Source organism: Lathyrus oleraceus, chromosome 7 (genome assembly GCF_024323335.1).
Source record: "Lathyrus oleraceus cultivar Zhongwan6 chromosome 7, CAAS_Psat_ZW6_1.0, whole genome shotgun sequence".
NCBI lineage: Eukaryota > Viridiplantae > Streptophyta > Magnoliopsida > Fabales > Fabaceae > Lathyrus > Lathyrus oleraceus.
The window spans coordinates 101,613,323-101,627,432 of NC_066585.1; the positions used below are offsets into that span (position 1 = coordinate 101,613,323).

At 35.5% G+C, this 14,110-nt stretch overlaps 2 protein-coding genes across 2 annotated transcripts; one reads left to right on the plus strand and one right to left on the minus strand.

Annotated features, from left to right (window-relative positions):
• Window positions 1-853: 853 nt before the first annotated feature.
• On the plus strand, window positions 854-1,907 carry LOC127102239 (uncharacterized mitochondrial protein AtMg00810-like). Its single transcript, XM_051039638.1, has 3 exons — window positions 854-996; window positions 1,415-1,487; window positions 1,626-1,907. Exons 1-3 carry the CDS (start codon window positions 854-856, stop codon window positions 1,905-1,907), a joined length of 498 nt encoding a protein of 165 aa, XP_050895595.1.
• A 5,824-nt stretch (window positions 1,908-7,731) lies between these two features.
• LOC127100600 (polyadenylate-binding protein 2) lies at window positions 7,732-13,857 on the minus strand. The gene is made up of 5 exons (XM_051037833.1): window positions 13,548-13,857; window positions 13,081-13,151; window positions 8,478-8,669; window positions 8,247-8,374; window positions 7,732-8,149 (listed from the first exon to the last, which is right to left on the minus strand). The coding sequence occupies exons 1-5, from the start codon at window positions 13,756-13,758 to the stop codon at window positions 8,101-8,103; spliced, it is 651 nt and encodes a 216-aa protein (XP_050893790.1). The 5' UTR covers window positions 13,759-13,857; the 3' UTR covers window positions 7,732-8,100.
• Between the last annotated feature and the right edge of the window lie 253 nt (window positions 13,858-14,110).

Genomic DNA, 14,110 nt, shown 5'->3' on the forward strand with positions numbered 1-14,110 from the left:
AAGGAGAAATCGAAAGTTGCTTGATATGGCAAGGAGCATGCTAAAGGAGAAGAAGCTTCCTAACACTTTGTGGGGAGAAGTTATTGCCACTACAACATATATGCTCAACAGGTGTCCAACCAAGAAGCTGAAGGAAATTGTTCCTTTTGAGAGGTGGGTTGGAGATAAGCAAAGTGTTAGTCATTTCAAAGTAGTTGGTTCTGTCTGTTAAAAACACGTTTCATATGCTACTAGAAAGAAGTTGGATGATAGAAGCAAGGTGATGTTACTGGTGGGGTATCACAGTATATGTGATTATAAGATTTATTCTCCATTTAATAATAAGGTTAAAGTCAATAGAGATGTTAGTGTGAAAGAGTCATAAGTATGGGATTTGAGCAAGTCGCAATCCAACTCCAGTGCAGAGTTAACTTCTGAAGATATTAATTCTGATTCTGAAGATGAGTCAGAGCCTGAAAATGATTCTGAGAGTGAGTCCGAATCAGAAGGAGAGATTGATTCTAAGGAAAAATCTAATTCTGATCCAGATTCTGGCTGTGATTTAGATTCTGGTGATCCAGATTCTGGTGGTAGTCCAAATTCTGGGAATCTTCTAAATTTCGAAGGTGGTCATGCTTTTGAAGTCGGTACTTCTGGAGTTCCAGCATCTGATATTGTTCCAGAATCAAAATTTTATAAACAAGTTCATAGGTCACAAAGCATAAGAAATATTCTGAGAAGGTTTGTAGAGTTTGACATGTTACAAGACACTGAAATAGATTCTAAATGGGAAGTTATTCAATGTTCCATGTCAGTAGATTCTGAACCCGTGAGTACGGAAGAAGCTCTCAAGTAGAAAGTCTGGCTGAAGGCCATGAAAGAAGAACTTGATGCCATAGAGAAAAACAAGACTTGGAAGCTGACAGAATTTCCAAAGAACAAGAAATCCATCAGCGTGAAATGGGTTTATAAGGTGAAGCTAAAGCCATATGGATCAATTGGAAAACACAAAGTAAGGTTAGTTGTGAGAGTCTTTCTGCAGAAACCTGGGTTATATTACTTTGAAGTGTTTGTGCCTGTAGCAAGACATGAAACAATCAGGTTGGTGATTATGATAGTTGCTAACAGGAATTGGCATCTAATGCATTTATAGTGAAATATGCATTTCTAAACGATCCATTAGAAGAAGAGGTTTATGTGTCACAACCTCCTGGATTTGAGAAAAATAATCAGGAATGGATGGTGTTTAGATTACACAAAGCTTTGTATGGACTAAAGCAAGCCCCTAGAGTTGGAATATGAAAATTGATTCATTTTTCAAGAAGCATGGATTTTAGAAATGTGAGATAGAGTATGGTGTCTATGTTCAACATACTTCTGAATGCAATATGATTCTGGTGTGTCTGTATGTTAATGACATATTTCTAACAAGAAGTTGTGAACATGAGATATTTAAGTTCAAGAAGGAGCTGATGAATGAGTTTGAGATGACTGATATAGGAAATATGGTTTATTTTATAGGGACGAAGATTATATACTCTGAGAAAGGCATAATTTTACATCAGCTGAAATATGAACTTGAGCTTCTAAAGAGATTTGAGTTGCTGAATTGTAAAGTTGTTGCCACACCTGCTGATATAAATTAGAAATTGGATTCTGATTCTGATGGTGATGATGCAGGTGCGACAATGTTTAAGCAGTTGGTAGGTTCTCTGAGGTATTTATGTAATACAATACCTGATATTTTCTATGTAGTTGAAATGGTGAGTAGATTTATGAGTAAACCGAAGTGGTCTCATTACCAAGCTGCTGTCAGAATTCTGAGGTATATAAAAGGAACTCTGAAGTATGAAGTTTTGTTCCCTTCTGGTGCTGAAACTGACTCAGAACTTCTGAGTTACTCAGATTTTGATTGGTGTGGAGACTGAGTTGATAGAAGAAGTACTTTTAGATACCTATTTAAGTTTCTGAAAAGTTCTACTTTTTGGTGTTCCAAAAAGCAACCAGTTGTTGCTTTGTCAATATGTGAAGCAGAATATATTGCAGATGTTGTCACTGCATGTCAAGTTGTGTGGCTTCTGAATTTACTGTAAGATTTGAAGATCAAAGTAAACAAGCCTCTAAAGCTGATGATTGATAATAAGTTTGCAATCAATCTTACCAAGAACCTAGTGTTGCATGGGAGAAGCAAGCATATTGAGACTGAGTATCACTTTCTGAGAAATCAACTTCATAATGGAGTGCTAGAAGTTGTGCACTGTAGCACCCAGAAGTAGATGACAGATGTTCTGACAAAGGCGATCAAGACTGATCAATTTCTCCGCTTGAGGGATGGAATTGGTGTTGTTACTTTTGGTTAGGTTTAATATTTATTAAGGGATGGTGTTAGAATTAATTCATTTTTAGAAACTTGTAGAAAAAGTTTATTATAGGGTATTTTAGTATTTCTACTTAAGTCTCACTTGTATTTAAGCAAGTGAGTAGTGTGATCATTATCATTCCTTTTGCAGTCTGTGTAATGTTGTGTAGCAGTGTGTGTGTGTGTGTGTGCAAGTATTTGTAACCGTTTTAGAGTAGTGGAAGTTTGTTATTATTCTATCTTATCTCTCTTTGTTCCATTGTTCATCTTTATCACCTTGTGCTCCAAAAAATTATATCTCTCAAAGTATTATTCGGCTCGTCCCCGTCTTCGTTCTAATATAACGAAATACATGACGAATCTAGTTGGAGAACATAATTTTTTACTAAAGAAATATTTGAGTTCTTATGCGCATTGTGCGCGTTGCGTCACAGAGGCAGTATTTTAGAATTTTAACATATAATGTCGTTTGGTTAAGTTGAAAAAGCTAAAACAATTTTCTATTGTGGTTGTAAAAAGGGGGATCTAAATATTGAAAATTTGGTGCGTATGACGACTCAGGATTTTTCTAATGCGGACTGTAGGGACGCATCAAAATTGGAGGACTACCTAATGTTTTTTATTGAACCCAGTCGTATTTCAATAAAAAAAATTATGAATAAATCTTTATATATCAAACTATAAGCATATCATTGAAGCACAAGCACAAAATTTTGAAAAGAAACTCAAAAAATAGTCGTCTTGAGAATTATGATTTACTTACCATCCTAGAGCACATGGATTTAGAATTCATTAAGTTTATCTTTAAGACCGAAGCAATGCAAAATCATATAGGGTTTCCATAACAACTTCAGCTTGTTTAATACTAGTTTCATGATCAAACTGGCCTGCCATATGCTAAGTATGCATGATGAGAGTTTTGTTCACAAGAAAGAAATAATTGGTCAAACGCTTATACCCATGATTGTAAGGTGGTATTTTATCCTGCAACCCCCCACCTTGATCTAGCACTCCCACATATTTTCATAATGTATATACTACTTTGTCAAAATTTTAACAAAAAATTCAAACGAAAAATCTGGTAGAACAATAAAAAAAATTCAGTACAAATCAAAAAATCTTGTAGTGTATATGAAAAGTTAGGTAAATTGAATATTTCAAAAATCCGGTATTTTATGGCATATATCAGAGGGCACCATTTATCTCTTCGTTCTGAGATCTAAGTTGAATGATATGTTTCCCGAAACCGAGAGCAAAAAGGTGAGTAAGATCGAGTTTCATATAGATTGGATTGATACTAATGGAAAGGTGAAATACGACCTTATTGAGTTGAAGACCGATGAAGATTTGAAAGTTGTGTAGAAAACATATCACTGTAGGCTAACTAACGGACCGGTCGAGTATGATGCGAGAATTTTTAGATATGTCAACGACATAATCATGATGTTAAAACATGCAGAATCATTTAGTAGTGTTTAGGTATTATTATCTATTATTATTTTGTTAAGTTATGTAATTGTATGTCTAAGTAATGTAATTGTTTGTCAAATGTTGGGTTATGTTCATCATGCATCAATGGAAGAGTATAAACCTCACCTCTGGATTCACCAAACCCATGAGGTTATTCATAAGGACCGATATCATCTGCAAGCGATGAGTGTCTTTCGCACCATGTGGAGGCGGTGGAGGTGATGGTACGTCATGAGAAGGTCCCCCAACATCAGAATGTCCAACATGAGAAAGTTCGACATCATCTACATATTTCCTACGTGGAATGATGTGAGGGTGTGATACAATAAGTCACCACTCCAAGTACCCATCCACACAATATGTTGGAAACTGAACACCCACTGCACGATTCATAATGGCACAGGCAGACCCTAAAACGTGACCAAAAAACCAGCTGTCAATATCCTTAAATGGAATGGCAGGGACTGGTCATGGGATGTCCTGAACATGTCCAAACTGGCGCAGGCACCTTTTAGGTGAGTGTCTATCCACTAAGATCTCCCATCGCAGATAATTAGAAAATAATGAAGTGTCATCAAACTCATGATGCACTCTTTGGTCTGCATATGGTGTCCAAACGTCATTGTCTACAACCATCACATTAATGCTCTTTATGTACTCCGCAACACCTCATGGGTGTGCATGCCTTCCCCTTCATCTCTTTGGCCCGTGCGAACCTTGCAGTGGTAGGAATAATCGGTCTGTCACAAATGGACGGGAAATGCTCGTATATCTAACATTGTATAATAACATAGGAAAATTAAGAAATGTCATAAAAAAACTAAAATAGTCTCAGGGAAATGCTCGTATACCTGAAATAAACTTATATAATCAGCAAGCTACCCCGTCTAAAAAATAATCGCCTCTGCAAATGCAGCATATAGAATCGTCAGTGCAGTATACCCCCATGCCCAACCGACATGGTCAAGGTCACTAAACACTAAACAGCCACGTGTACTTCGCGCCAGATCTACAAGATGTATTATGTATACCCTGGAGGATGCCTTGCCCTGTTGCACTAGATCTTTATACCTGTCCCAGAGTCAAGATAGGAAAAAGTGAGCATGTCTCATAGTCCTAAACTCCTCTATCACCTGCTCCTCAGTAACTTCAAGTCTTGTACAACAGTCATACATGTAAAATCCTAGCTAATGAGAGGAACGGTGAAGAAACTACTTTCCAGTGGAAGATGGAACAAATAGGAGATATAATCCAAGGTAATCGTCATCTCACCAAATGAAAAATGGAAGGAAGATATCTCCTTATTTCATCGCTCAACCAAGATCGTCAATGACTGGCCGTCGAGCATGGTCAGCGAATAGTCCACCAGTGAAAAGAGACCGCAATTATCAAGAATCGACTTAACCTCCTCTAGCATCTCGACATCTAAGAACTTCTTTAGCTTCTGCCCGGGTGCCTTCAGCGGAGGTCGGTCCTGTAACAAACAAAGTCAAAAGCATTAGTTAATTTCAATGTGCGAGTAATAAATAATGAGTAATAAATAAAATCACATCATTGGCATATCATATACATACCTCTCCATGTCATAATTTGAATGCCACATAATTGACATATGTAGTGAGCACATAATAGTCATTGGACCCTCTAGAAAACCCTCATATGTGTGTACATAAGACTCTGTCGAAGCTGAAGCATTCACCTCTGTCTCAAATGAAGAAGTGACACCCATATCCTTTGTAGCATGCGCCTAAGTAGCACAAACCACAGTACCATCTGGGAAGTAACCTCTTTAGTAGTATGAGCTTGTATGTTAGAAAAATGAGGCATCTCTGACGTCTTAGAAGGATGTGGCACATCTGACTTTGCCACCATCTGCATGGTATCCTCAAGTGTTGGCTGGACATCCTCAAGAACAGGCTCATCGTCAGCATTTTTGGTTCATCCAACAGGAGCTCTAGATCCCTATGCCGAGTAGCATGGAGTGCACGAAACTGATATGTCGCCAACCGCTTCCTGTGAGAATCGATCAGGTATACTCTTCCCGCACGGAGATGCAGCCAACTACATCAGCTCGCCTCACTCGAGTCGTGCCTACAACAACTTCAACTATATCACGTTGACGAGAAGCAATCGTGGCATCTCTTTATTTGCTCCTCACTGTAAAAAAATTCAAAAAAAATTAACCTATAAAAAATTTCAAAAAATCCGGAAAAAAAAAAGTAGCAAAGTTTTCAAAATATCCGATAAAAATTCATACTTATTTCTAATTTTTTCATAAAATAAATTCGAAAAATTTGTATACATATTTACCGATTTTTTTAAGAAATCCGGAAATAAGTATAATTTTTTACCAAAAAATTCGATAAAAGTGCATACACTTTTCTGAATTTTTTTAAAAATTCGATAGAAATGCATGATATCGTACTAAAATTACTATTTATAATGAATTACGAAAATACAATAGCGGTTATGAAAAATCTGAAAAAATATTATATTTTTCAAAAATTTGAATTGTTGCAATACTTTTTTAAAAATAAATTATAAAAATTAACAATTACACGATGATTAAAGGATGTACATTGTCCACTTCTCAATACAGTGAACACTATACATTCCCTCCAATTTTCCCCCTATCTCCAAGTGAAAGCTAAGCCCTCAAAACCTTGCACACATAAAAATAGCTTGCAAACTTCTTGATCGACTTACTAAACAGCCACCGAAGCTTGTCTCGGAGGTAAAATAATTCAGGTGAAAATCTACTGCTGAACACCAAAGCTTATTGATCGACTTACTAAACACAATGTCTCCACACGGCACGTTAATCCACTACTAGGAAATAGCACACACAGCCAAAATATCCATGAGCCACCGAAGCAGCCTGCCATTTACCTCAACTCTATCAGTGCTATCAAAACCTTGACTTATCACCACCCAAGAAAATAAGTTTAAACTTTTTTTTTATTTTAAAAATTAAATTATATAAAATCATTTTCCAAAATAATTACAAGTCTTTTGGTATTATTTTTTAAAATTAAAAGATTAATTTTAATATTCTATAACATAAAATCAAAATCTAACTAAAATCACAATTTTTTTAATTTGGAAAAACTATTTAAAATAACATCAAAATTAAATAATGTTTATTCAAATTTTTTTAATAAAATATCCAAATGATATTTTTAGAATAATAATTTAAATTAAATTTTTATTTAAATTTTTTATAAATTTCTTCATAAATTTTGTTAATATAAAATTATATTCCCCTATAAAATCATTTTAAAAAAAAGTAAAAACAAACGGTCCTGAATCATTATGAAACAAGATAATTGATCAACCAAACAAGGATCAACCCTCCACAAAATTAGAAAATAGAAGAAACTCATGAGTACCCAACTCCTAACAAAGCGAGTGGAGGGGCATAGTTAGCGAGTGGAGGGGACATAGTTAGATATACGAGCTTAAAAACACACAAAAAGTGAAGACGGGATGGGAAAGCCCAAAGACACCGTACTTTCTAAACCTAAAAACGTAAAAATTTATATAAATACTCGTACTGGCAAAATTCCACGAAGAAAACGGAACAGACACATTCTTCACATTAAAGAATGAGAGTCTAAACCCTTAGCACACCCCGCACTAAAGTACGGACAAAACGGACATAATGCCCAACGGACCGGACCCATTTTACCATCCCAAATTGCAACCCTGGCACACTATGGGACTCCCTTTATAACTCAAGAAGTCGGAGTCCTAGAGATTGTATCATGACTCAAAGCCTTCTACTAAAGTGTCCTCAATGAAGATAACTTTGGAATGGACCTTTTCTTTTGCCACACCAGAGCAGGGACTCGATTCACCGGCAAGTTTATAAAGATTACAATTATCTTGACAACTAATATGTTATACATCATAAGCCAAAATACTCAATTTTAATTCAGATACATGATATAAATTTCATCAACATGCATATAAGTTTTGGCACCACTGAACAGTTAAAGAGCCGGATGAATTTACTGCAGCATATATCTGTGGTCAGTATAAACTAAAAACTGACATTGCTGTAGTATACGTTCACTAACTTTAAATTCCAAGGCATTTTTAAACCAAATTCCAGAAACTGAGCAAAAAAAGTATGAGACCAATAACATCCCAGGACAAATGGATAATAACTGTTCTTGATCAGTGTATATTATGCTGATGAAGACTAGTACAGCTGAATGCTCCCTGGATTTAAATACTAATACTCCAGGACACACTATCATCAAATCTGGAACACCATTCCATATGAACATCTAATAGTATGGCATGTATCGATTTGGCCTTCTAAACCTAGGAGCCTTCCTGCATTTTGAGCAAAATAAAAGAAACCATAAAATGTCAATTTATAACTAACAATTGAGTACAGCATACAGAAATTTAAATGAGGCATGCAGCATACCCATATCCATAAGGGGAGTACATGTAAGGAGGAGCATAAGGCCTCCTGAAGCCGTACGCCATGTAAGGATTGAATCGCCTAGGACGGTATTGTTTCATTCCAGGAACATTGGTCCTCTTAGGCAGAACCTGAAAACATAGACATCCATATCATTAAAAACTACAAATTCACTATACTGATCTCATGGCTAATTTAAATCAAGGTTCACGTGAATTTAAGAAAAACACATACTTTCAATTGTCGGCCATGCAATTCAGTTTCAGTCAACAGGATAGCTTCTTGAACAGCTTCAGTTTCAACAAATTCCACATAAGCAAAACCTTTAGGCTGACCAAACTTGTCTGTCAGGATAGTGACCCTGTTCACTGTACCGCATGACTGAAAGTGTTGCTGCACTTCCTCTGGTGTGCATGCATAATCAACCTGTAAAGACATGAATTTCAAGGCATTTTGGTGCCAATGTGGGTTAGATGTCATGTTAATCCAGATAAGCCCATACCTGATTCATTCATCATAAGAAAATAAACTAAACTCCATAAACACACTATTATAGATCACATATACGCAAGACTCTTGTCTTGGTAAAACTATTTTACCAACTATACATTTTTTACAAAAAAACAACAATCTTTAGGGATTCAAAGCTTATCATCTATAACTTCAGCTGCAACCTTTCTAGAGATGCAATTTATAAAAGTAAAAAATTTAAGACTATTGCACATTTATGATCTTTTTGATATGGAATGTATCAAAAAACTAGTAGAGATCACTGAATATATCAGAACTAACATTCTCTACCCTATAATGTCATTGTCAAGGCACCCTTTTAGAGCGGTAAAATTCGTGCACGGCTATTACTTTTAACTACAACCACGACCACAACATGAATTTTCATTTAACAACTCTTCAAACATTAGAACAATTATTGTATCAATTCTGACTCCATAAACCACTAATAATAAAGCCAAATCAAGCCAACTCCAAAAAGAAATGAGTATGCTTATGACAACCTTCATTATGAATTAGTCACTTTACAGGCTTTTCTCAAACTCTATGGGCTTTCTCACACATCCTACTACTTACTGTCCTCCTCATAATAGTAATTTACAACAGCACCAACCTTATCAGATCTACAAGTCACCTAAAAGAATAAGGAAGACTGTACTACCTAAATTGTACAAAATTCAGGAATCCAGCACATAATCAATAGTTAATGAAATAACTTGGTTAGAATTCTAACTGCTTTTGAAAAAATAAATCATTTTTGTAAGATATTACAGAAAAGGGAAAAAGGAAAAGCCTAAAAAAAATCAGTAAGCCTGGTTCATAAACGTGAAAACAATTATGAGATAAAGTCCAAAGGGAAGCAACAGCTTCATACCCTTTGGCGCTTCGGCCAAATGATACAATAGAGGCACCACTGACCTAATTGCAGTGAACAAAAGGACTCTATGACTATGGATGCCCAAAACTTCAGAAGGTTCTTCCAAAAGAACCACAAGCTGTCTGCTCCAGTTGTAAAGTTGAATCATCATTAATGCATACTACCTTCAGCTGTACTATTCTGCCATTCTCATAAGTGATGCCATTCACAGTTTCCTCAAAATGTTCTTTATTTTTTTTTCTTTTCTTTTCTCTTTTTCTTTTCTCATTTCTTTTTTTTTCTTTTCTTTTCTCTTTTTCTTTTCTCATTTCTTTTTTTTTTTTTTCTTTTCTTTTCTCTTTTCTTCTTTCCTTTTTTCAACTACATTCAATTTTTTCTTTTGTATTTTTTTTCATAAACTTACAAGTTTTTCTTCTCAATCTTTTCTACTTTCTTTTCTCTATTCTTTTCTTTTTAGTAACAATGTATCTTACTAAATTTCATAACAATATACAATCTTTTCCCCCTCTACTATGAGCCTAAAAAACACCAACCGCCCACCCACAAAATACAATGTTAACATCCAGCGGTTATTATAGGACTTGAGTAATAACAACCCTGCGATCATAGTGACACGTGTCAAACCCTGTCTTTGAAGATTGTCAGTAATCACTCCAAACAAAAAATGTACAGTTTTAAATAAATTATAAAAAAAGAATGCCATATGAAATGAATCTATATAATTCAACCAGAAATCCATAGAAATAAGTCTGATTTTAGAAAAAATGGTCAGTCTCTCCCAGCACTATTTGAGTGACAAAGGATGATCTCTCTTTTCCACCACTTACAACCAATGAAAGCCTCAGATTCCTATGACTACACGAATAGTTACAAATGCTTTTTGAAAAGCATTTACCCTAATAAGGTATGTGAACAAATTTGAACTAAGCAGTTAATAAAGAATAGATAAAGCTAAAAATGTGTTACATAAGTTATACAGACTCTTGGACACAGTCGAGAGTAACAAGTTCTTGATTAACCAGAATAAGTATTTGGAACAAGAAAATGGAATATAGTGTTTTTCAAGAAGTGCAAAAGCACATGTATATGGACTCTTGGACACAGTCAAGAGTAACAAGTTCTTGATTAACCAGAATACAATAAGTACTTGGAATAAGAAAATGGAATATGGTATTTTTCAAGTACAAAAGCACATTGGTCTAATCTTGGTTGCACGCCTCTCTAACAGCATTTCCGGAAAACTCAGCAGCAAGCCGGCATTGTTTCCACTTTCCAGCTAATCCTCATTTCACATATCAGAACACAACTGTCATTTGGTCTCTGTTCTGTTCACATCCTCACGAATTCAGAGAATTGTCTGTTTAATTTTTCAGCTTTCATTCGTTCTATTTCTCATTTTTCTAGTGTTATGCTTATATATAAATGGTTGTGTTGTTTTTTGTTTCAAGAGAGGTCACAAACATGTTCGCCTGCTCATCAAAGTTGCCTTTCAACTTTTAATTTTGAAGTGGCACTTATTCTGATTCCCCCCCTTTATGATCCTTGACTTTTATTGTTGTTCATTTGTGTGTTTAGCTTAATACTAACTTTCGATTAATAATTATGAATGACTTTAAAGTTTAAATATGGTAATTTTTAATTCCTGAGCATTTATAACCGTGTATGCAAACTCACGAGTTGACTGTAGTAGGTTGAACGTCCCAAACTCACACTGGCGTGCTGCGATTCAGGTGGGATCGGAGTAGGTAAACTCGGCAAACTAGCACGAGTTGATCGGCAAACTAGCACGAGTTGATCAGCAAACTCATTCGGAGTTTTAAGTTGCAGCGCTTTGTATTTTGAGGTTGTTTTGAAAAAAACATAAATTTTTAAAATGAGCTGGATATGGGTCGGGTTCACTTAAAACCCATAATTAATATTTAATAATATTAATTAGAAATTTATTCAGACATATTTTCACATTCCTTTAGAAAAAAAAACAAATTAACGTGAATAATTATGATTCAGTATTACTTCTTCCCAAAAAACCAACCGTCATCCAGCAGCCTTCGTCTTCTCTATAAATTCCTCTTCCTTACTATAAAGTATAAACCTTCCTCTTCTCTATAAATTCCTCTTCCTTATTGTAAAGTATAAACCTTTCTCTTCTCTATAAATTCCTCTTCCATACTAGCCGATTTGTGGCATTGATATAGGGGTTTTATGGTGGAAAACCCCGAAATATCAGACAATATTTACCATTGCGGCGAGCCCTAAAACCGTCATACATATCCGCCATAGCGCCACAATGGCAGATATTTGATAACATTGTTCCTTACTATAAACCATGCTTCATCTTCCTTACTATAAACTGTGCTCCCTCTTTCTCTTATAAATAAAAAAAAATTCACTATAGGATCTTACAATTTGTGCTACAATCCTCGAGTTGTGATTGTTCAATCCTCTACCGATTCTTCGTACTCTCGATTTTTTTAAAATTGTTTATACCTCTCCACTCTGCAATCTAAATACTTAGCGGTCATCTAGCTATAGCAGCTTTGATGTCAAATGGGTTCAATAACTATACTATGGACCATTATTTACAAATGTAGTTTCGGCGACCCCTGTTTTGATATAAAGAACATTGGATAAATGGGTTCAAACTAATGCCTGGCCTAAGAGGGAAAATGGCTAAATAATGGCTTCAGAAGATAAGCTGTCAGATGTGTCATTGGAAACTGAGACATAATGGAGTTAAGAGCAATGTTCTCAATCACGGATTCAGGGAAGTAGCGTAAATTTCGCTATGCCACAGTGCTATAGTGCCGCTATAACCACTACTTGACGACAGTTTGCACTAACTAGTGTATTGTGGAACAATGGCAATTTGTTCAAATTCAGCTATGCTAGAGGTCTACTATAGCTGCAATTAGACAAGTCTGATTAAGAGACAAGCTTATGTGGCATTCATTTGGTCTAGCGAGGACATTTAAGTTAACAGAAAGAACCAAGCTAACACTATGACAAACTATAACGTAAACGCAACGGGTGGTGCTATTAACAGGGATATAAATAAAAAATTTATTGGGGGAAGAAGTTGTATCCACATAGAGGACAGTTAAGGTGAAGACCACAAAAAATAACAAATTGGAAGAGAGGGTTTCCTACTCGGACTATTTCGCCGATTTCTATATTCTTTGTATAAATTTAATCGTGATGAAAATGCATATGTGTAGGGTGATCAGGATTCTTAGTAGATGGAGACAAACTGCTGCCATTTTTATTTTTATTTTTTTATCACAAGAGGAAAGTGTTTACTTTCCGTATACAAGACTACTAAATTAGTTGATTAGGAAAACAGAGTCAGATTTTTGCATCCAAAATAAGAGTAGTATCAAAACTTGCACATAAAGAAGGAACCATGGTTCCAATTGAAAAACTGTAAAAGATAAAAAATAGAGAGATCCATACATTGCCAACAAAAACAGAACGAGCATCTGCCTCCTCCTTGTTATCCTGAGAAGCAGCTGCAGCAGCAGGATCTACAAAAGAAATACAATCAATGAGTTGAAAAAACCAAGAGCATCATAAAACTTCAATTTGCTTTAAATCACAACTCCGAAATACAATTTCGAATTTCAAAGCAAGATTTTTAATTACAATTCAAGCTATTCCTAATTTCATAATATCAGCAATCATAAAATATGAGCAAACTGAAAAGTTTCGAATTCTGTTAATTGAAGAATTTCACGTTCTGTAACAACGATAATCATGTTCACGGGTGTAGTTCAAATGTAAAAGCTAAAAGCTGAAACAGTAGTGAGATAATTGCACACGATGACGTTGAATTGGATTATAGATTTCTCAACAAGGTTTTCAAGAGTGATTAAGGAAATATGATAAGATCAATAAAATGAATAAGAGAGGATTCTGAAAACCTTGAGTGGAACCAATCTCCTTCTCGACCTTGGCGTGCATATCGCGAAGAGCGGCGGCTTCATCTTCCATTTCCTTCAAGCGCCGCCTCATCTCGTCGAGCTCCTTCATACCGCTGGCATCATCGTCGGCGGCGGGCATGTCGACGTCTCCTTCCATCTCTCCGACGTCTGGGATCTCTCCTCCGTAAACCTCGTGCTCTTCCTCATCCATCTTTTGATTCTACGCAATGAAATTCTATTGAGATGTGAATTAGGTTATTGAAAATAAGTTCATTTTCCTCTCTTTATATGCACTAGTTTTTCATGGAGTCCACTCTCTAAGAAAAATATATATGTAATACCAAATTTATCCTTTTCAGCAAATCAATTGCCCCGTAAACTTCTCTTTTTTACTTGTTTGTTAGTAATCAATATAAATATAACCTTTGTTCCATATTGGAATCAAAAATAGTTGAAGTAAGTTGTGAGAAATCTTGAAACGGTGATGCTGATATCAGAAATGGCGGTGCATGGTGAACATGTAAGACTAGCACTCCAACATCCAAATTAGTTCAAGATTCAAG

Bases quoted from the DNA above. Each gene is read 5' to 3' on its own strand.
- LOC127100600 (XM_051037833.1), bottom strand. From the start codon at position 13,758: ATGGATGAGGAAGAGCACGAGGTTTACGGAGGAGAGATCCCAGACGTC. The intron at 8,375-8,477 runs GTATGTGTTTTT...CTATGTTTTCAG, and splicing joins TGCATGGCCGACAATTGAAA to GTTCTGCCTAAGAGGACCAA. The intron at 8,150-8,246 runs GTATGCTGCATG...CTCAAAATGCAG, and splicing joins TACTCCCCTTATGGATATGG to GAAGGCTCCTAGGTTTAGAA.
- LOC127102239 (XM_051039638.1), top strand. From the start codon at position 854: ATGAAAGAAGAACTTGATGCCATAGAGAAAAACAAGACTTGGAAGCTG. The intron at 997-1,414 runs GTTAGTTGTGAG...TCTAACAAGAAG, and splicing joins ATTGGAAAACACAAAGTAAG to TTGTGAACATGAGATATTTA. The intron at 1,488-1,625 runs GTTTATTTTATA...GATATAAATTAG, and splicing joins TGACTGATATAGGAAATATG to AAATTGGATTCTGATTCTGA.